The following is a 24,041-nucleotide window of genomic DNA, read 5'->3' on the forward strand; positions in this document are numbered from 1 at the left end:
CTAACTAGATTTCTTTAAATTAAAACAGTTCAAGCCTTTTATTCTCTAGCAATTTATTCTTTTCAACGCTAATGTTTTTGGATGTATTCAATGCTCATCTTCAGGCAACATTAAATGGAATCACATAACTCAAAATCCAAAAAAGAACATAAATTTCAATGGTTTAAACTTAATGTTTAACCAACAAACTACTGATTTGAAAATAGAACACTACACAATTTTGAACAGGACATTACTTAGAATTAAAAATAGAAGATGGTCCCTTGTTAAGTTTAAACTTTTGGAATGTGTTTTTTTTTTTTTTTTTTTTAAATTTGGGTTGTATGATTCCATTATGATTATCTGAAAATGTTAGCATTGAAAACAAATTGCTGGAGGAAAAAAGGTGAGAACTGTTTTAATTTTTCTTCAGTACATTGTATCATGTATGTAATAATAAAGTAGAACAAAACATTATTAAAAGATACTAAAATATAAGTGACATAATTTACTTAACAATATCAGTTCATGTGACAAATTCTAGTGACAAATTATTTTATATTAATCATTTAATTAGCCAAATTCTAGCCCAATCTTTCAGGCGATTGTTGGTTATTTCATTATTAGTTCATGCTTTAATTAAAGCTTTTCTGCAATATCAAAAGATGATAAACTTTATCAAAAAAATATCAGATCTAGAAAAGTCCAGCATCTGATAATTCAAACATCATGAATTGTTAGAAGAAAACTGTAATCTCTTCCCTCATAGATTGATTCAGTAAGAATTGTTGTATGAGTAAATGGGACAGTCATATCTTTAAGTTGAATTCCAAAATGTAAATTTTTTTCAAATAATAACATCTAATATTATAAAGCTCACTGATTGATATGCAATGTTTGAGATGAAACAGACTTCTTACAGAAAACTGAAATTGTATTGTCAACAGGGGATATCAAATACATTGCTACAAAAATTCAAAATTTAAAAAAAAAAAAAAAAAGTTGAATGTTTTAGGGCAGTGGTTCCCAACCTTTTCTAGGATGCGGAACACTTTTGTGTGCAAATTTCTTTAGCGGAACACTTACTTAAGTTAATATGAAATACATAAGCTTGTCGTCAGTTATTTTATTAGAATTGAGCAGTTATAATTCAAAATCTCTACTCATATTATTAACGCCAATTCTAAGACAGGAAAAAATATACCTAAATAACTTTAATGGGAAACTTGTGCCTGATGTTTTTTACATATTTCATTCAGTTTTTATCGTTGCCTTTATCTTATTCGAAACAGTAGTACACTCCATAAGTACGAGTCGTACATGTATATTATGTGGTTCCCAACCGGTGTTCCGCGGAACACCGGTTGGGAACCACTGTTTTAGGGTCTGTAAAATATGTCAACTCTTGGCATTTTATAGACCCTAATTTAACTCATAAATTAGACATAAATTTAACTCTTGACATCTCATAGGATATCATGGTGTCTGTACAGTTGATTAGTTTAAATGCTATCATAATGCTATTTTTTAAAAGAAACTAAAGTAAATAAATAAATTTTTAATTATTAATTCACTTTGCAGTATTTTAAATTACATTTTATTTTGCCTTACCATTCTTTATTAATTTTTTTTTTTGTCATTTAATCAATATATATAAAAGTAATACTGACTGGTATTCTACAGGACTTTATATTTTGGGGGTCAACTTATGTGATTGATGAAGTCTAAACTAGAATCTTGAACTTTTAAACAATTTACATAACTATAGTGTGGAAGAACCTATAAAGGAAGTCAACTCCACCAATGTTGATTATGTTCCAGTGATTCTGAAAGGATGTTTAGAAGACTTCAAAAGTTTTTTGTATAAGTCTTCAATTTCAATGTTTTTATATTTGTACATTTTTTAAATATGTTTTTGTTCTACATTTTTTAAACTATTTTTTTTACAATGGAAACTCAGAATCTTTAGATAAACAGATACTTTGGGTTGACTTACATTAATACATTAATATACAGTATTCTCCCCAAGTCTTTTTCATCAGGCACCTACTTGGATGATTTTTCTGGATGTCTGGCTGATAAACTACAGGGGTTGCTCTGGAAAACTTGAAAATATCACCAACCATTTTGTCAGTTTCAATAAAATTACACTTCACTCTGACACCGGGGATGAAATACTAAAAAATGGCACCTGTTACCGGTGTGATTTGCGTGAAAAATCTTCTTTCCACAAACGTTTTCGAGCTTTTAAAATAGCTCTTCTTCAGGTAGAGAAAATTCCGACGAAACACTTCGAAAAAGGAACGTAAACATTTAAATAAAAAACTGAATCTAAAAATAGAACGCAGATGTTTAAACAAAAATATGGAACTCGCGTAACGAACATTAAGGTGGTCATGCGCATTCGTGTGCTGATGTTGGTATTTATAGATCGTTGTTTATGAGGGCCTGCCATGCTATAGAAAGATTAATCTCATCCTTCCGATTTATACATGTGGTCCGATGGTTAGCCTTACAGATGGATATAGCCTCCCGCCATTTTAGTTGCTCCAGGTGGGGCGTAGCGTCGATGATGTCGGCTTTGTCGAACTCCGGTTCTATGTCGGGATCAGATGCAAAGGTGGTTAGGGCCGTGGTGTACCGCCCGTGCCGAAGGTCCGCTTGATGTTCTTGCACCCTGGTATTTAAAGATCGCTTGGTTGAGCCGATATATACAAGGCTCTCGTTACATCTGTTATCTTTCAGCAGGATAGAGTACACACCAGGAAGCCTGCCACGAACTGGACTGCCTTTTCCATTTCTGAGGATGTCGTAGATTGTCGGGCATCTTCTATAGGCTATTTGTAATTGTTGTTTTCCAGCGATCTCAGCGTATATCGTTTTAACATATGGGTTAAAGGTGACTGGGAGGCGTGTACGTTCATCTTGGCCAGTGTTGGTCTTCGTGTGCGTAGTGGGTGCGTATTGTGAGCGTTGAAGTCGCTCAATTAGACGGTGTGTTAGACCATGGTAACCGTGCTTGGCTGCTATCTTCTTGATATAATTCAATTCGGTGTTGAGGGCTTGCGTGGTGGACGAGTGGGAAAATGCCCTTTTAATCAAAGTATTAAATGCTGCAGCTGTAGGTGAATGGGTCAGATGAACCCACCGGTATGTATATAGGGTCGGCGTAAGGTTTACGGTATACCGATGTGACGATGGCGGATCCTTCTACTTTAATGTTTATATCCAAAAAATGGACCTCAGTATTGCTAGATTGTTCCATTTCCAGCGTTAGGCCGTAGGGATTATCGTTAACGGTTTGTACGAAATTTGAGATGTCAGGTATTGTCTTCCACATGATGAGGATGTCGTCCACATACCTCTTATAGAGTAAGATGTTCGGGAGGAACAGCGGAAGTATTTTTTGTTCTAGTTGCCTAACGACCATTTCGCATAGGTCCCCGGATACTGGGCTACCCATGGGGACTCCTCTTTTTTGTTTGTAGACTTCTCTGTCGAACGCAAAGATAGAATTGTAACAGATCAGATGGGCTAATTCAATGACTTGGTGGTGTAATGCTTGTTCTTGAGTCAAATTAAGCAAAAGGTCCCTAAGGGAGCAAAAGGCTGGAGGGAGCTCCACCGATGGGTACATAGATTTAAAATCTAGTATGGTAATATACTGCGGCGTCGAAGATACAGCCCGAAGGAGGTGGATGAGCTCAACTGGGTTATCAATGGTATATGGGTAGCCCTTGAGGTGGGGAGAAAGTAGGTGAGGCTATTATACTTAAGAAGGCGAGGCTATTATGTCTCAACAGGGCTATTCGAGCTACCAGAAAACAGATTTTCTCAAGACTCAAAGAGCTAATAGAGACCGAAAACTCGCTATTCATTATGGGCCCTGACGTATTGGTAAGAGAGAATACTAGGCTAATTCCCATCCAAGAGCGTCTAAGTGCCAACCTTAAAAGACGCTACCATAAGAAACTGAACTGGATACTAAGATTCCAAGTACCAGAAAGACGACAACACCCTACGTTCCCGTTCGTCATATGGGACAATGTTAAACCTCCTAAGTTTGTCATGGATGTATTAAAGCATGGTTCGACCTTTGCACCTCCGCCTCCTATAAGCGGATATAAGGACCTCATTCCAGATTTGGAACTCCTAGTAAAAAGCCTACCAGATACACAAAAAGAGTACTACAGATGGTTAGCCACACTAAGAATGAAGAAATCTAAAGAACAACCTGAGGTCACCGAGCTGAGAAATAAACTTCGACGCACGAGCGAGTGGATGCAACGTAACGGGATCATTCTCACCAGGGCGGATAAATCTAAAACACTAGTCCTCATGAGACACAGCACCTACCATCAAGGCTTAAAGGAATACATCAATATCACCCAATGCGAAAAGGAGAATGAGAACGTGGTAGACAAAATGCAAAATAAAGTTAAGAGATTTGCAAACTCCAAATTGGCAAAACGCCTGGCATTGGGCAACATAATAGTCGATTCCCCGGACACACCAAGACTTTTTGCGTTTGCCAAAACGCACAAAATGGGCCAACAATTACGTCCAATAGTCGATAAAATCAGAGCTTCCACAAGAAAATTGGAGAAAGCCATTCACAACCTACTCGGGACATAGAACCGGAGTTCGACAAAGCCGACATCATCGACGCTACGCCCCACCTGGAGCAACTAAAATGGCGGGAGGCTATATCCATCTGTAAGGCTAACCATCGGACCACATGTATAAATTGGAAGGATGAGATTAATCTTTCTATAGCATGGCAGGCCCTCATAAACAACGATCTATAAATACCAACATCAGCACACGAATGCGCATGACCACCTTAATGTTCGTTACGCGAGTTCCATATTTTTGTTTAAACATCTGCGTTCTATTTTTAGATTCAGTTTTTTATTTAAATGTTTACGTTCCTTTTTCGAAGTGTTTCGTCGGAATTTTCTCTACCTGAAGAAGAGCTATTTTAAAAGCTCGAAAACGTTTGTGGAAAGATTTTTTATGCAAATCACACCGGTAACAGGTGCCATTTTTTAGTGTCAGTTTCAAATTTGTTTTTCCATTTTAAATTATTTATCACCACCAGTTTTACTTACTAATTAATGCAGGTGCTGGTAGCCTTATCTATTTGCTGTCTGGAAAGCAAAAATGACATGTTAAGCTGTCATGTCATGTTAGTAATAGGAATCATTTTTGAATAATTTCAAATAACACATTTGATCACATTGCTTAAATGGTGTTTCATATGTTCTTTCATGTTAAAATTTTTGTTTTAGTCTACCAAAAAAGATCAAAGTGGAAAAAAGTTACCCCAAAAAATTTCCCAAATTTTCTGTCAGTCGATAAAAAAAACTCAATCTGGAAATGCTGGTGGCATTGCAAAAACTGGTTTCAGTTCTCAATCTCACTTCCTGCTTTTCCACTTGAACTTGTCATGTGACATCCTCTAATCTAGGTTTGTAGTGCACAGGACTCCCATTGCATAGGAGCTAGACATTCTATTGTTTTTTATGAAGTATGCTTTGTGATTCAGTTTCATGCTGAATGTCAAAATAAGTGGACTAAGGATTTATTGTTAGTATTATATTTTTATTGCCACTTCAATAAAAATATCACTAAGTAACGATTTTGGTGCTATGCAGCACGACCCTGAACTATCTAAGAAATATGTACAATCAGTGGTGATATTCAGCAGGTTCGGCCTGAACCCGTTGTTAAAATTTTCAGTTTTCTGAATATTGTTAAACACACGAAACATTTCTCAGTAGTTTTGTTTTTTTTTTTTTTTTTTTTAATATATTAAAATATACGTATTATACTCTGTAATACTACTAAACTAGAGCCTTATACCTCGTTTGCACCGAGCATTTCAATCTAGATTGTGAGCAAGGTCAGGGACTATGTCTTGGTGCAATCTCTCTCGACCGAAACGAGGTTTAATCACGAGGTTTAATCGATTCAAGAGAGTTCTTAAAACTAGATCCAGTCATAAGAGAGATCCCACAATCCCAGGCGCGTGAGATAATACAAGATGGCTGTGGAAGACGTGTTGGGGTATGGATAGCGAAATAAAAAGGATATTGTATTTCAAGAGAGATGATGACATCTGTCTATTATCAGCAGTGACTATTGTTACCTGGTCTTCGCCCAGGGCCCCTTACGTTCCAAATACACCACTGATTATTAGATATATCGCAAGAAAAGGTATTGTATTTATTTCTAGCCAAAACTTCCATTTTGTTTGTCGGTGATTGTCATGGAAAAATTTTCTGCTAGCGAACCCTTTGTTAACTATTTTGGATATCACCAATGTGTACAATATACATAAAGGTGTGATCTTTTTTATCAAGTATAGTTTGATCCCAATTTTTAAAGCATTTTCAGGGGTCAATTGAAAACAGTTAATTAAAGTTAGTCCAGTAGGCTATATATGTGATAGTTCAACAAGATGTAAACAGATCTTTTTCATGAAAATGATACGTGTATTAATACTGACTCATCCGATTTATTTATTTTTTTATTATTATCATTAATATCTGTGTTATAAAAAAGAATGGTAGATAAAAGGTCAGACTCCTTGAAGGGGTCAACAGCCAAAAGTTTGGGAACCCCAAGTTTAAAGGGGCATCATCAACTGGGTGAAGGTGAGTGGGTAATAGTCATCTGGGTGACAAAATAATATATCAATAATAGACAAAATACAAATCTTTTTTATTGTTTTCTTCATTAAATAAAGAAAACAATAAAAAAGATTTGTATTTTGTCCACATTACCATCCTTATTATCATATTACCATCTGTAAAATTACCATCCTTAACTATTTATATTTTTTTGTAAACATTGAAAAACTATATCTTTGCCAAATCATAGGCTTGCTAAGCATGCAAAAGTTTTTAAGTTTCTGTTGCCCAGTTAACCATTGTCCACTTGAGTATCCCCATTGTGAGTTGCCCAGCTGTTGTGTACCCAGTTTAAATGATAACTCTACCTTGTGCATACATTATGTAGCATATCCTTGGTGACATTACCAAAGATTGCTGTGATTCTTCTCTTCTGTTTTGTTATTGTCTTTAGCAATGGTGGAATGTAAACATTGTCTTTAACGGGCTTCATAGGAAAAAGTCCATGAAAGTTAGATTTAGCAAGCAAGGAACCAAGCTATCAATCCCCTTTTCAAGGAGGCCAAGCTATCAGTCCATCTATCTGGGATGTTTTAATGAGAAATGCTGTCAGATCTTAGTGATAATGTGGAGATGCTCCATCTTGCTGAAGTAGACTATCAGACCTATTTTCTATTTTCTGCAGTTGAGGCATTAGCCAAAGCTTAGTGTGACCAGATAACTGTCTTATGATGATGTTTTCAGAGAGGAAGAATAGTCTATAAAGCTTATTATCATGTGTGATTACATAGAACACATCAAATTGCTGATAAAAATTTTTTTTTGAGTTTCTGTATTCTATGATCCACAAACAGTGATTCTACATACTTTAGTTTATAAGCAATATGCCTGTTGGTGCCTTGAGTGCCAACAGGCATATTGCTTAAACTAAAGGCATATTGTAATAAAAAAAAAAAATAATTTTTATATTTGGAGACGAGAGTAGCCTAGTAATGGCCATTTTTTGTACCCAGTGTCTCATTTCACATTAACTAAATTTGTTCAAGTTATATGGCGTAAGTGAAAATTGGACTACTTAAACAACTGACAGGCCTGACATTAGTGGCAATTTGAGAAAGACAGTATAACACCAAGCTCAATAGTCCTTTTAAAGGACCACTCTTATTGCTGCATGTAATCTACAATATCACAATTGCTTTACATTTAAATTGTACACTATCTCCCTGGTAGTGCCTCTGGCAGAACAGGGAATGTATGAATATACGTTAAATAAATAAAATAAAAAAATAATTAAATTAAATAAATAAATCAAAAGTCCTCTTAAAGGAGGAAAATCTCCCACTCAGTAGTCGGTCAATAGGCCAAGTACAAGAAGTGATCAAAGGATCTGACATGAAGATGAGAATGATTCTGGTAAAAACCTCTCAAGGTGTTTTAAGAGAAGCATAACCAAATTGTGCCTGTTACCGTCTATCTAGAAAGAAAATGTGGTTCATCTTGGTGACCTACACATGCCATTTTCTGTTGTAATTGTTAAATTTAAATTTATGCTTAGCATTGTTTATTGAAATATTACTTCAATGTGAGCCATCCCGGCTCACATTGAAGTAATATTTCAATAATACAGTTCAATAATTTCAAATAAAAATACAGTTGGTGCCTCAAGCACCACTGTATTTTTGTAGTAAAAAAAATTAATAATTTCTAAATTTGAAGATGAGTATCCTAGTAATGGCCATTTTTTTGTACCAGTGTCTCATTCTGCATTAAATTTTTTTTTTTTTTTTCTTTTGCAAAACTGCAAGTACTTTCATATTTTTATAGTCCAGTAAAGATCAACAGACAATGCCATCTTAATTGGAAAGATCTTTTGTAATCATTCTGTATTTACATGTTGTGACAATTACTTTACATTTTGTTTTTCTATAAGTTCATTTGTATTATACTATAGTATATAGTATATGTTATATGTAGTCAACTATACAGTATTTGTGTAATTTGTTTTAAAATATGTTTCTTTTTCAGAGTACATCATCATTGGAGAGTAATTTGGAAGGCCTTGCTGGTGTTCTAGAAGCAGATTTACCTAGTTATAAAAATAAAATTTTAAGGATACTTTGTGAATGGTAATTTTTTTTTTGGTCATATAAATATCAGCCATAAATAAAACAAGCATTGAATAATTCTGAATTTTTTCTAGATATTCAAAATTATTCTAATTTTTCAAGAAATTTAGTTGTTAATTTTAAAATATAACTTGTTTTTAATACTTTAATAAGCATAACTGAATTTTATGCTAAAATAGAACTTTTTATATCTAAATATGTTTTAAATGAAATCCTGAGTGTCTGAAAATTTAGAATAAATATTCTCTTAAGTTTTGATATTTTAATATTGGCATGTGGCATATAAAGGGGAGACCAGCATGCAGGTTAAATTGTGACTAAAATATAAAATTAATCAGATTAACAAAATTAGTTGTTAATTAAACATTAAAGAAAACATTCTTTTGAGTACAATAACATTGTAATTTGACTGACTTAAAATCAGGAAAAGAGTTTTCCTTTACAAGACAATAAAACAATTAACAACTTATTGGCATTAATTGTAGTAATAGTTAGTCAGTGTGGACAACACTGACCATCTGCCCCCCCCTTAAAAATAACATCTTCCTCTCAAATTTCACACAAAACAGATGTTAATTGGTGTAAGCTAAGATAATTTACAGCTAATTTTTTAAATTTAATATGTTTATTTTTGAGTTTTTGAATCAAATAACAATAAATTACACACAAAAAAAAGCACTCAGAATTCCAAGAGTATTTTATGTTGTTAGAAAGAAGACAAAATGAAGAAATTAAACATTATTGTTGCTTTTGATGTAATGCTGACAGTTTCACAGCTTTAGAATAAAATTCCTTCATTTTTTTGTAATGCATTCTCTAGAGAAGGATGTGTAGGTCTCACTTAAACCAGCATGCCAGCAATCCGGGGGATAAGCAGACATGCTGGTTTTTACCATACAGAAGTATCTGATTTCATGGTCTCCCCTGGATAGACCAGCATGCCCATCATTTGCAAAAATATGGTATAATTCTCAGGGTTAAATCTTGTTTAATACTAAAAGTATTTTAATTTTCAATGCTGATTCAATGTTCAGTTATGCATTTTCAAAACTAATCTTTATTGACCATGGAAAAGGAAAAAAATTTAATTTTGGCCTTTTTATTAATTTAAATTTCACAGGAAACACTTTAATTGATATAGGCTTTATTGCTGTATTTGGAAATGCATTTTGGGTTCTGATGCCCCTCTTCGCTCCTTTTTTTTAAAAGATCTTATTAAAATAAGTAATAGTTTTAAATTACATCACACATACAGTTTACATAAATCATTTACAAAAATTTTTTACTTACATTATTCGATTATTTAACATAAATAGATTTTGGGCAGTTAAACTGGATATATAATAAAAATCTTTATAAAATAAACAGTATAAAATAAAATTAAACTAGATAAATAAATAAGTTTAAAAAATTTTTTTAAACAAATTTAAATAAAAGGAGCAATTAATTATTTATTGTGACATCATCACAATGCTATGCTGCAATTTTTAATTTATTTAATTTTAAATATGTGCTCTCTGCCTCAAATTAGTAGTGTCTTGCACTTGTACATCATACTTTTCCTTTAACAATAGAGTTGTGCCTTTCATCTATAACATCTTTCAAGGGAGTTTGAAATAACATAACTTCCAGTTTGCATCAGAAGTTCTTATATGGTTAATTGGGGCCTCCTGCCCCTAAGATTCCCATATCTGGTCTCATCTTTTATCTATCTAAGTCTGTTCTTGAAGTTAAGAAAAGAGGGCTGAATGGACAACAGAGGAAATTTAAGATCTACAATTTTTTTAAACTGCAGCCCAAAAATAAGTAAACTGAATTTAAAAAAATGGGTTTAAAAACTTTTTTCAAAAATGTTGATATTAAAAGCCCTCAAAACCATTATAAAAGATACAAATTACATTATGTGAGTATCAACAAAATTGACAATATTACAACACAATGGATAATCAGATAACATAAACAGAACATAAATGGATGGAGAAAGGGATCTCCAATGGACTATATCTGTTATGAAGTAGTGGTTTCCAGATTTCACTAACAGTTATACTTTTGTTTGAATTCATTTTATTTAAATAAAATGAATTTAAACAAAGGTATAACTGTTTTATAAAAAAAATTAAGACTTACATTTTATAGTTTTTTTTTACCTCCTGGAAGTCAAAATTTAATAAAAATAATATATAGATTTGTATATTATTATTATTTATTAATTGATGGCATTTTTGAGTGTCTATTAATACTCAAATTTAAATTATAATTATTACTTATTAAACATAAATTATAAGTTTACTACAATAATTCTTTAAATTTTTCAGTGTTGTAAAAATGCCAGCAAAAGCCACAATTTACACTACATTGGTTGGTTTGCTTAATGCTAGAAATTATAATTTTGGTGGTGAGGTATGTATCAGATTATAAATTTATATAAAATAATTTATGATGTGTAAAGTTTTTATTGAGAAAAAATAGCAAAGATTTGAGTTATATGTGTACACTGTTTTTGTGTGGGCTTTTATTGTGCGGTATATGAATTTCAATCAAATTGGTATACTGCACAAAAAAAATTGCAGAAAACAAATCGCACAAAAAAAGACTGCACAAAAACAGGTTTGAGTGTATTGTGCTTTAAGTTATTTAAGAATTTTCTGTGTTCATTGCTTCATTTGTTCAGTTTGATAATGATTGTAAGAATTGCTATATTTATTAGAATTCAAATACACTATTCTAAAATTGTTACATTCTGTATGAATCCAGATAATACGGTCGAATCCTGTTAATGCATTATCCAAAATATGCATTAAAGTTGAAGTCCCTTCAACTTTGTATGACATCAATGCATGCTTTGGATAATGCATTAATAGGATTTGTCTGTATACAATTTTTGAAAAGCATTAGTTCAGTATTTCATTAATTCAGTTTAAATGTTGAATTGGAAAAAGTAATTAATATATGAATATTGTCTTCCTATTGCTATCATGCTGTCATGCAGAATTCAAATTATCTAGATAGCTACATAATGCTGTCTATACTGTCTTGCAATATAAATTGAATAAGCGATAAGTTATTCATAAAATCCATAATTAGATATTTAATATGTATAAAATTTGACAGAAAGTAGCATATTGGAATGAGTTATTGAAAATTCCAATTTTAATGCAACCATAAGTGCAAATAATAAGCAATGATATTTATATGTGAAAAAAGTCATCAATTTTGAATATAAAACTTTAGTGTAATATGAAATGTGATTACCTTTCACTGCAATACAGTGCTGTTTTGTGTCATTTGTGAAGCAATTGATTAAAACAACAGGAATATTTTGCCATTTTTGTCTAGGACCAGTTGGAGTCCGAAGGTTTTCAAGAGAAGATTAAAGAGATGAAACATCTCCCTAGAGCATCCTAAATATGCTCTGTAGGATTGAAATTGGGAGAATGTTCTGACCACTCCACATGGGTTATCCCTTTCAAGGATATTTGAGGGATGATAGCAGGTACTTCTTTCTTTCTAGATCAGAGACTGTCTAGAATCACTCTGAAGAACAAACCCAGACTTATCTGTAAAGAGAACAGTATCCCATTGTACCTAGGTACAGTTGACATGAAACTTGCACCAGTTTAGATATTCCTGTCTATAGCATGAAATGATGGACACAATACCACTGATTCATAGAGACTACCTCTGTGAAGCCTTCAATTAATGGTAGATATTGACACCACAGTACCTGTAGTAATTCTGCTGAGGTCGGATTGCAGCTAAGGCAGTGTTGTCTATGCTTCCAGGCTGTTAGGTGAAGATATCTGACTTTTGTTGTTGTTGTCCTTGAACAACTAGTATATGATCTTCTGGATACTGACTCAGTCTCTAGAAAATGATTCCATGGTTTGAAAAAATCAAAATGGCTAATATACAACCATCTAGCAACCTTTGCTTGTGAGTATCCTGCTTCAGTACTTCCAATTGTATGCCATTTTAAAGACTCAGGAAGAAGTTTGTTCCATATTTGTTTAAAAATTGAAATCATAACAACAGAATGAAAATGAAATGTTGAATAATATACAAGCAAAGAACACCTTTTTAAATAGAGCTGAATTTATACGTTAAGATGCAACATAAGAAATTCTTTGATATTTTGCATTGACTAGGTTGAATTTACTTACCTTTTTGGCTTATTTTTTAAATTAAAAGTATGTGTGTTTATAATTTTTACTGTATATTGTATCTCCATAATTAAGCAACTGATTACTTATAGAGGTACATGTAAATTATTGATGTCCCTAATATGAAAATAATCTCCATTATAATACATTCTAGCACATTGATGCTAGATGTGTTGAATAGACTGTTTTTATTATTACAGAAAATCAACATTAAATTCTTGAATTAATATTAGTTTTCTGTTTCAATTACATTAAGTTATAAGTAAAAGTCATAAGTTATAACTTATATGCATTATATGAGTGATAACTTATTTTTATGGCTAGATATCCTAGTTCTAGTTATAATATATGGATTTCTTTGATATTCTTACTAGAATTTAAAAAATTAAATCTATAAAAATTTGATAATTAAAATAGTATTTTAATTATCAAATTTTTATAATTTGCAAAGTTCAAATAATAAGATAATTTATAAAAATGTAATCTTTGTTTTAATTAACAGATATAAATTATATGTGTGTTTTATATTTTCTAGTGTGTTGAAACTCTAATGAAAAGTTTTAAAGATAAAATTAAATCTTGTCAGTTTGATGAAGCAAGAATTACTGTAAGTTTTAAAATTTTTATAAAGTTTAAAGTTTTTATATAATGATAATTTTTTTAATTATATAATAATAATACAGTAGAGCATCGATTATCCGACCCCTGATTAACCGACTTATCGGTTAACCGACCGCGTTCTAGTCGGCAAATTCAAATGTCCGCTAGTGATGTGGCGCTACAATATTTGGCTATGTCTTGGCTACTTTAATAATATTTTTGTTAAATTTTTGCATGTTTTAGCTGGCAACACTGGCTCAACCATGAAAGGGAGGCTAGTATTTAAACCAGGCCCAATACACTATACTAATAATGTATTTTTTCATACTTTTCGGTTATCCGACTTTTCAGTTATCCGACCAACCCCAGTCCCCAATTAAGTCGGATAATCGATGCTCTACTGTAATAATAATTTTGACAATATTTACATATATTTCTAGTTAAGGTTCTTAGCTGATTTAGTAAATTGTTACGTAATATCTGCTGGATCTCTTCTTAATCTTCTTTCAAGTTTGATTGAAGTGACTTTAGAAACTAATATACCTCAAGTAAGATATAATATTTTATTGTATGTTTAATTTAAAATTTTGTTCATAAATTTAATAATTTATTCATATTTCTTGTATTAATTTTTTAACTTTTTAAGTATGATGTAAATATATAAAATTGCCTATTGGATTCAGTTTATTCTTTTAATAGAATCAATCTTAAAAATATGTATATTTTTTAATTATTCAGTTACAAATTGATATAAGTATGAAAATAAAATAATTATAGTAATACATATTCTTATCTAATAGGTGAGATCAGATTGGTATGTTTATGCTGTTCTCAGTGTTTTACCATGGGTGAGTATTACATTGTTATATGCAAATACTTTTTTTTAATGGATGGAAATAGGTAATTTTTTTATTTAGGTTGGTAGAGAATTATATGAAAAGAAGGATCAAGAATTGGATCACTTATTACGAACAGTGGAAAACTATATAAGGTGTAACTATAATTAAATTTATTATTTAATTTTTCTTTAAACTGTGTGGTTTATACATTTCTAATTGTGACAAGCTATTCTAAAAATATAGAATAGAACAGCAATGGTAAAGCTTTTGGTCCACCTTTTTAGAAGGTGGATCAAATTGAATGTGAAATTAAGTTATTCCAAATCGCAGCTCAAATAAATAATTTGAATAATTAAAAAAAATAATAATAAATCTTGTAAATTTTATTTGATCATTATATTTCTAATAGATAGTAAAAAGTTAAATAAATCTTCTATAAATGAAAAAATAATGTGATTATAACAAACAAATATTTCATTTAATGGAAAATCATCTATCATTGATGATTCTTTTGAGGTTTATAATTAGTGCCCTTTAAGTCTTTTCATGACAGCTTTAGGACCCTTCTTTCACATTACATATGCAGTGTTTAAATCTATCAAAATGTTTTAATCTGATTTCAATACAGGTACTTTGAAATCAGATCACAGGCCACAGATTTGCCATCAATGGAAAAGAATATACTTTTGCATTAAGGTAAATCTACTAGGTCAGTCCATAAGTCCATGCTCATTTTTATGACCTTGAGAAAAATCTTGTTTTGCTGTTAAAAATGTCAGTCTAATGTGATAATTTTTACACTGAAGTGTTAAATTGGATCTCATTCATATAATACTGTTCAGAATTGTGAACATTTCAGTTGTTTATTTTGGTTAAAATGGAAGTAAGGGATGAATATAAAAGACATATTTTATACTTTTTATTTTTAAGTGGTGAGAATGCTACAAATGCAGCCAAAAAAATAAATACTGTACATAATCAAATTGTAATTAGTGCAAGGACTACGCAGAAGTGGTTTGAAAGATTTAGAAACAATGATTTTAGTGTGGAGGATAAGGCTCGTACCTGAAGACCTGTTGACTTTGATGATGATGCTCTCTCTGCACTAGTTGAAGCAGAACCATCTTTAACAGTATATGAAATTATGGAACGTTTAAATTCATCCCACGGAACTGTTCATAGACACCTACAACAAATTGGAAAAGTTTCAAAGCTAGGAAAATGGATACCACATGAACTGTCAATAGCTAACCGACAACAATGTGTAAACATTTGCACGTCTCTTTTATCCCACATTGCTTTAGAACCTTTTCTTGGTAGGCTGGTTACTGGAGACGAAAATTGGATCCTCTATAATAATGTGACGAGAAAAAGACAATGGATGGATCGCAACCAGCAGCCAAAACCGACTGCAAAAGGTGGGTTGCATCCAAAAAAAATTCTTTTGTCTGTTTGGTGGGCTATGTCAGGTGTAATTCACTTTGAGCTGTTAGAACCTAATCAAACAATTACAGCTCAAATGTATTATGAGCAATTAGAGCGTTTAAGTGAAAAATTGAAAAAAAATTGACCGTTGTTAGTGAACAGAAAGCAGGTTCTCTTGCAGCATAACAATGCCAGACCACACGCTGCAAAAATAACTGTACAGAAACTTGAAAGCTACAACTTGGAAATTTTACCTCATCCACCATATTCGCCAGATATTGCTCCCAGTGATTATCATCTTTTTCGCAGTTTGCAGAATTTTTTAAAAGGGAAAACTTTTGAGGATGAGAACAATGTAAAAAAGGCTATTTCTGAATATTTTGATTCAAAACTGAAATCATTTTACGAAGACAGGATTAAAAAGCTACCATCAAGATGGCAAGAAATTGTACAAAATAATGGTGAATACATTATAGATTGAAATAAAATTTAATTAAAATTTTTTGCTGCTTTTTTTGTAGATAAAAATACGCATGAACTTATGGACTGACCTGATATATGTAGAACTTCCATGGAATTCAATTTAAAAAATTATGCATATCCACACACCAATTCGAATCAAATTTATGACTCATACATGAAATTGCTTTTAAAAATAAATAAATAAAAATCATTACAAATTTCAACATTGTAATTGTTGTGTCTAACATTAATTATATATTTTACATTTCACGTATGTATCATCATTCTATTTATAATGAAATGCAATTTATGTAGCTTATAAAAGAATTAATTTTAAATGTTTGTTAAATATATTTTTAGCAAACGACAGAAAATTCACCTGCCAGCATTACAAGTTTGGCAAAACAGTTGTCCTCATCCTCAGGAAGAGGTATATTTTATTTTATTAATACTTCTTAATTAATAATAGAATAGTAAATATTATAAATGAATACATTATTTGTCGACACAATAAATTTTTCTTCACGACCAATCAGAAATATGCAATTTTCATTAAAATAGGTATAATATCAGATATATGAATATGTTGTAAATGCAACATTTATAAAAATTAAAATGAATATTTTTCATTAAAATCAGTTTGCTTGAGAGAGGAGTTCGTCTCAAAATTGTAAGTTAAACTAATATGTATATTTATTATTCATATCTCTCATAGCTTGTCTATTTGTAAATACTAAATATTTGCAATCCAAAAACTTTATTTTTTATCAAATACTTATTGCTTTAAGGAGTTAAAATGCTCATTTTAATTTAATTTTTTTTTTTTAAGTAAAAAAAGAATCCAGCTTGTATTGCGAAATTATGGAAGAGATTTGTTCATTGCAGTCTTTCTTTAGTATTACCATAGGGAGTAGACATGAATTGAAATCAACTGTAGTTTATTTTTAAAATTTATACAAAAATTATGATTTTTTTGCATAAACAAGTAAACTATTAAAAATATAAATTTAAGAACAGGTTTTTGTTTAAATAACTAAAAATAACATCTGGTATATAAGAGTTGCCACAAACTAACGCTTTGCAAGAGCAAAACGCTAGCACAACTGATGACATCAAAGGCTCCGCCCCTTTCTTCTTGCCCATGCAGTTTTTCCTTTGCTAGCACAGCAATACGAGGGTATGCTTGCTGTTCACAGAATTCAACAGCAAGAGAGAGCGGGGAAGATGGATGACTACATGAACATGTCACGTGTCGAAAAAGAAATAATAGAATTTTATCGATGTACATAAATTACATGATTAATACATTCAGTATTGAAAATAGTATAAATGTTGTATATAAATAGTAAATAGTTATATATAAATAGTTTTCGGCTAGTTAATCCTAACTAGGCTTAACTAGTAGGCATGTTTTTCCCATGCTGTTTCAAAGTTCGGAACGAAAACTGACTGATTAGAAGTATAGGTTATAATAAAATCGTTGTTCTATAGCCAGTCTACATCTGTGGAATCCACGTCACGTGGACTGTAAAGTACTTAATTTTAGTATCTTAGGAAACCGACTATAATTACGGTCGGTGAAACTTCCGTTAACCTAACGGGTACTTTACGCGGATTCGAGATTAGTTTGCCAGGCCTGGGCTTTTAAGCGTGCTCCGAAAGATTAGTAATAATAACGATAAATACCAAGTCAAATCAAAAGTTCAAATATATTTAATTAATAACTAGAACGTACTACGTACAAATGTCAATAAGCCAAACAAAATTTATTAACGAAAATCAACAAGTCAACCCGACAATAAACTCAGCTACTTAGCTTAACTTAATAGTAATTCCCCTTGAAATTCGACAATCAAATAGTTAGAAACTATGAACAATATCTCTTACTAATTAAACGTCTATCCGTCACCTCACTATACGAAGAAAACTATTTCCTCAATACTTTCGATATCGTCAAATCGTCAATCGAACTCCTCTTTAGCACCTTGGATCGTCCAATTATCAATCTGGACTTCTATCAGAAAATACTTCGCTTTCGAATCTACCTCGCTCTCACAGTCGCCTCGATTTGGAATTCACCTCTCCTTCTTCGGTTAACGTACGGGTTTTATACTGTGAGGTGACGTCACACTTGAGCTGGGTTACTCCCCTTATTTACATACTTAGTTGCTAACATTAACTTTTTTTTCTGGCAGCTTTAAGTTTCCGACAAAGCTTATAAACCGTTTACAAAATATTTATCATAATTTTCTGGGATGTTTAAGACGGTTTATCAAGTAGTTCTCTACTAGTGATTGTGGGGACTCCCCCTCCATTTTTTTTTTCTGCGGACTGTTACTTCCGCCGGGCAGCGCAAGTGCGCAAGATTTTTCCTACGACACTTATTTCTTGGTGAGTTGTTTTATCTTCATTTTTCATTACTAACAAGAGAGTGGTGGGGAACCTTTGTCCTAAATAAACATAAACCCCAAACAAAAGATAATAAAACAGAAATAATAATAAAATAAAAATAACGTTAGGACTCAGTTCCTTACAGGACTACGTTACACGAGCAAATATTGTGTAGTTTGCAGCTGCTTCGTGCCCATGTAGCTTACCTAGCAAAAATGACTCATAGCCTCATGGGAAAAAAGGTGGGGCTTGGGAGCACGACCGAGCATACACTAGCTCACGCTTCCTGTAGTTTGTGGTGGCTCTAAAATTAAAAAAAAACTAATTATTAACCAAAATTTAAGATGTTTTCAACAAATTTTAGAATAAGTTTTTACACATACACAGAAAATTCTGGATAAATCCAAAAATCAGTCAGGTGAAAAAGCTGCTAAAACCCCAAAATTTCTTTGCAATTTTACAGATCAGACAGTAAAGTATCAATGACAAGTTTGTTGTATAGAAAATAGATGAGATGAAAATTTTTTCTTTCTGATATTTCAGTTTAATATCCTTATTAATTATCAATTTTAACAAAAAATTCAATCTCTCTTCAGCTATCTCAAATGCTCTTTAATCATTCTTTTACATAACTATCTTTTTCATTATTTAAAATTCTTATAAGCTTGACTAAATCTTAACTTTTTTCTTGTTATGTAAATGTTAAAATGATGTTTTATCTACCTCACCTAGAAATTATCTCTGACATTAGTTGTTTAGATACATTTTTCCAATTTTAATAAAAAATATTCAGGAGATAAAATTTTAATTTAATTAGAAATTTAAGTTTTTATTAAATGAATTTTATAAACATTAGTTATAAAATAAAACTATATTTGAAAAGTATATAAAATTTTAAAAATTTAAGAATAAGAAAAACTATTAGGAATAAAAAGATAATCTTCCATATTTAAAATAAATAGATTACATAAAAAATATTAATTAAAATAATTTCAATAAATCATTGAAAAGCAAATGATTTTTCTATATATGTATGTTAATTATAATTTTTTTATCAGTATTTATTTTTTATTAATTCCATACAAACAACATTTAGTAAAATTTTGTGTTAAGTATCATTAATATTAATAAAAAATGCATGCTATTAATATTTTATAACTATATTTTTATGTAATAAACTTGTGAGCACTGTGTTGGCCTTTCTTTATTACTAGACTTATTACACCATCACTTGACACAAGATCAGCCTTAGAAAATCACTTTATTTCTATATTATAAAGTGATTTTCTAAGACTGATCTTGTGTCAAGTGACGGTGTAATAAGTCTAGTAATAAAGAAAGGCCAACATTGTGTTCACAAGTTTATACCAAGACTAGACAAAAAGCATATCATATATTTTTATGATTTAACATTAGTTTATTTATTTGTAATTTTTAATAATTTACCATTAATCATTATAGTATTTAGATTGCCTTTGGGCTCAGATTAGTAAGCTTCGCTCTGAAAAATGGGTTGAACACCATATTTTACGTCCTTACATGGGTTTTGATGGAATCTTGTGTGAGGCCCTCCAGCATAATTTACCACAGCTGACTCCCATGCCTCATGAAGACGACTGCACATATCCTTTTCCAACAGTTATTTTCCGTCTGTTTGATTATACAGACTGTCCAGAGGTGAATTTAAATTTACAAATCATAATATATGTTTTTAAACAGTGAATTTAAATTTATTTCTACAATGCAGGGTCCTGTCTTGCCTGGAGCACATTCAATTGAAAGATTTTTAATAGAAGAACAATTATTTAAAATAATAGAAAAATATTTTGAAGAAAGAAAAGAATGGTAAATAAATTCATATATTTTATATCAATTAAAATTTTATCTGATTAAAATAAACAAATTAAAGTAATTCTTATAAAACAAAATAGTAGTTAAATTTTATTTTACTTAATATTGTAGAATCGTTCTGTAGCATATTTATAATTAGAATATTATAAAATACTTTATAATATAAAAAAATACTTTTAACAAACACATTACATAAATATATAATGCAAATTTATTAAATACATAATATTGTAAAACATTTAATATTCATCCTTTATTTTTTTAAACAAAAAATAATAATATAAAAACGAAATTATTTGTCTTTATGGTAATATGTGTCAATATATTTTCAAGTGCTGCCCAGTTGCTGAGCTTTCCTGGAAAACATAAAATTCCTTTGGAATATATGATTGTTGAAGTAAGTCTAAAATTTTATATATTACCTTTTTAATGAATAATTTGAAATATAATTCATTAAATTTTTCATAGGTAATATTTTCCAGTCTATTCAAATTGCCTGTTTCTCCATATTTAGAAGTATGCATGGGTTCTCTTTTATTAGAATTATGTAAATTACAGCCTAGCACAATGCCACAAGTTGTATCCTTTATTCTCTCAGGACACTTACCTGTAATAATCAATACTTAACAAAAAATTATTATATTCCTTAACTACATTCAGTTGGCACAAGCTGTTGAAATATTATATGAAAGGCTAGATACCATGAATACTGATTGTATAGACAGGTTAGAAGATTTCAAATAATTTCTATATATTCTCATTTACACATATTAATTATTTGAATTAATTTTCCAGGTTTGCTAGTTGGTTTGCATATCATTTAAGTAATTTCCAGTTCCGATGGAGTTGGGATGATTGGAGTGATTGCTTAACATTAGATCCTTTAAGTCCAAAAGTAAAATTTATCACAGAAACATTACAGAAATGTTTGAGGCAAGTTAAAAATTTCAATAAGTATGAAATTTATTAATTCATGATTATTTATTTTTTAACGTTTGTTAGTCATATTTTCTAGGTTATCTTATCATCAGTGCTTAGTCGAATTCACTCCAGAAAGTTTTGTAAATTTACGTCCCTGCAAACCATCCCCAGAATATAAATATGGAACAGAAGGAGCTGGTTTGTTGAAATTTTATTTTTCCTTTCTTTAAACATATATTTTATATATATTATTTGCAAATAAAAGGTCAATTATTTTTTATTTTAAATCTTATGGTAGTTTATAGATTTAATTTAAAAGAGAAACTATTTTAAACAATTTTTAGTTTAATATTTAAATGATCGTAGATTTTAAAATATATGCATACAAGTAATGCAGGATGTCCCTTAAGTTGCACATCATAGCTAAAAATAACTGTTCAGATGTTTGATGTGGTTCACATCTTGTTGCACACAAATTTAGGTGGGTGATACAATCATTCCATACACCTTGAAAGATGTTGGGTTATAGGTGGCAAAACACACTTTGTTGGCCATGCAACCAGTCCTCTTAAACTTTGCAAACAATCATTCAGTTGGTAACTTGTGAAATGGATGTTGTTGGATTCTTCTCCCTGTTAATGTGTGAAACAATCATCAGGGTGATCTCAATACATTCGTCTTGCATCAACATTGTTTCTAAATGAAAAAACCTATTACGTTACAATTTGTCTTTTGTGCTTGATTTCCAGTGTAATTTTTTTACAGTATATGCTGATTTTTAGCATAACTTATTGTCAATACTAATAAATCTAGTCAAAAAATAATAATTAAAATTATATCTTTTAGTAATGATATAATTTATATTTCATAATTTATTAAATTACGAGATATAAAATATCTCCATACAGAATAAAAAATTATAGAATTTAATATAAATTTATTTTATTATAAATATCTTATTATCTTATTTTAAAAAAATCAACTTTATAAATAAAAATTAACGTCCTAATTCAGAGATGCTGTTGGTATTACTTCTGTATTCTAATAATTAAATTAACTTTTTGTTTACTAATTTTGAAGTTTATGTTACACACATAATTAATATATTTTAATATAATCTGTATATGTAGTTTTTAATGTTCAAAGATACAGATATACAGTAGAGCATCGATTATCCGACTCAATTGGGGACTGGGGGTGGTCGGACAACCAGAAAGTATGAAAAAATACACCATTAATATAGTATATTAGTATATCCCATGTAATTAGTATATTAGTATATCACTATTAGCCTGGTTTGCATTGAATTTTCATCAATGTTAAGTCTAACAAAATTTTTTTTAAACTAATAATCGTTGCTATTGTATCATTAAAAATTATTTCTTTATTTTGCACAAAATAAGTACAAAAATAAAGAAAATAGAAAATGAAGCCTGGTTTAAATACTGGCCTCCCTTTCATGGTCGAGTCAATGTTGCCAGCTAAAACATGCAAAAATTTAACAAAAATATTATTAAAGTAGCCAAGACATAGCCAAATATTGTAGCACCACATCACTAGCGGACATTTGAATTTGCCGACTAGAACGCAGTTGGTTAACCAATGTGACGGTTGATCGGGGGTTGGATAATCGATGCTCTACTGTATATAATATATTATTAAAAAATTGTTACAATTATATTCTGTTTTCTACAATTTTATTTCTGACAATTTGTGTGAGTTAAAACAAATTAAAATTTTTTTTACTCCATGATAATCATTCTGGGGCATAGCAACTGCATCTTTTCAAAGTATTCTTATGGAATTCAGTGCATTTCTGCCATCATTTTTACTAGTTTTGGAAGATATGTCTTAGTATATCCTTTTAGATATTCTTCAGAATCATTTTTGATGCTTGACCACTGCTGTGGTATATGGGAAATTGGTTTCCTGTAAGTTCAGTATTGAGTATAAAAAAAGTTGCAGGATGTTAATCTGGGCCTTATGGTGGATCTGGGAGTCGTCATATGTTTTTTGCCAAATACTTAATTATCACATTAAAACATGCAAGTATGCATTATCTTAATGCAGCTGTCAGCCATTGGTATGGGGATTGGTATATTTCCTGCAGATGTTATGTGCATACCTGGGTACTGTCTAGTGACTGTTGTATGTGGCAGCACAAGTTGTCGATACCTTACTCATTGATAATCAAAGATGATGATGACCATTACCTTGCTAGCTGATGGAGCAACTCTTGTTTTCTTTAGAATGAGAGGAGATGAATTCCACACTGCTAGCCTGTTTGTCCTCAGGATTAAAGTGATACAGCCAGGTTTCATTACCAATGACAACTGATTACAAAAATGTCACCCAAAAAATTGGCTACTAGGTATTGCAACTTTTAGCAGATTTCCATCTAAATGTGTTGCTGCTCAGGAATCAGAAGTTGGGTTGGGTTCATTGAAAACTAGTGCATGCCATTTGCAAAATATTGTGTACAAAATTCTATGGACACACACAGGAATGTCCATAAAATTTTATACACAACATTTAACATATTTTCTAGTTCATTAATGGTAACTTTGTGGTCTGTATGATATCAATACCATTAATTAGAGTTCTTCAGTCAATGCACTTTCAGTCTTTAGCCCTGTTCCTCTAAGATTGATT

At 30.9% G+C, this 24,041-nt stretch overlaps 1 protein-coding gene across 1 annotated transcript in view; it reads left to right on the forward strand.

Annotated features, from left to right (window-relative positions):
* The window catches only part of Cbp80 (Nuclear cap-binding protein subunit 1), a 35,384-nt gene that overhangs the window by 7,613 nt on the left and 3,730 nt on the right, over nucleotides 1-24,041 (forward strand). The window contains exons 3-16 of the mRNA XM_067283353.1: nucleotides 8,640-8,740; nucleotides 11,056-11,140; nucleotides 13,436-13,507; nucleotides 13,941-14,048; nucleotides 14,301-14,348; nucleotides 14,418-14,491; nucleotides 16,587-16,656; nucleotides 20,079-20,294; nucleotides 20,365-20,462; nucleotides 20,802-20,865; nucleotides 20,937-21,047; nucleotides 21,129-21,193; nucleotides 21,264-21,401; nucleotides 21,484-21,587. Coding sequence (XP_067139454.1) covers nucleotides 8,640-8,740; nucleotides 11,056-11,140; nucleotides 13,436-13,507; nucleotides 13,941-14,048; nucleotides 14,301-14,348; nucleotides 14,418-14,491; nucleotides 16,587-16,656; nucleotides 20,079-20,294; nucleotides 20,365-20,462; nucleotides 20,802-20,865; nucleotides 20,937-21,047; nucleotides 21,129-21,193; nucleotides 21,264-21,401; nucleotides 21,484-21,587 — 1,354 coding nt within the window. The remainder of the gene's footprint in view (nucleotides 1-8,639; nucleotides 8,741-11,055; nucleotides 11,141-13,435; nucleotides 13,508-13,940; nucleotides 14,049-14,300; nucleotides 14,349-14,417; nucleotides 14,492-16,586; nucleotides 16,657-20,078; nucleotides 20,295-20,364; nucleotides 20,463-20,801; nucleotides 20,866-20,936; nucleotides 21,048-21,128; nucleotides 21,194-21,263; nucleotides 21,402-21,483; nucleotides 21,588-24,041) is intronic.

This window comes from Centruroides vittatus, unplaced genomic scaffold, assembly GCF_030686945.1.
Source record: "Centruroides vittatus isolate TY-2023 unplaced genomic scaffold, ASM3068694v2 contig_983, whole genome shotgun sequence".
In the NCBI taxonomy this organism is placed as follows: domain Eukaryota; kingdom Metazoa; phylum Arthropoda; class Arachnida; order Scorpiones; family Buthidae; genus Centruroides; species Centruroides vittatus.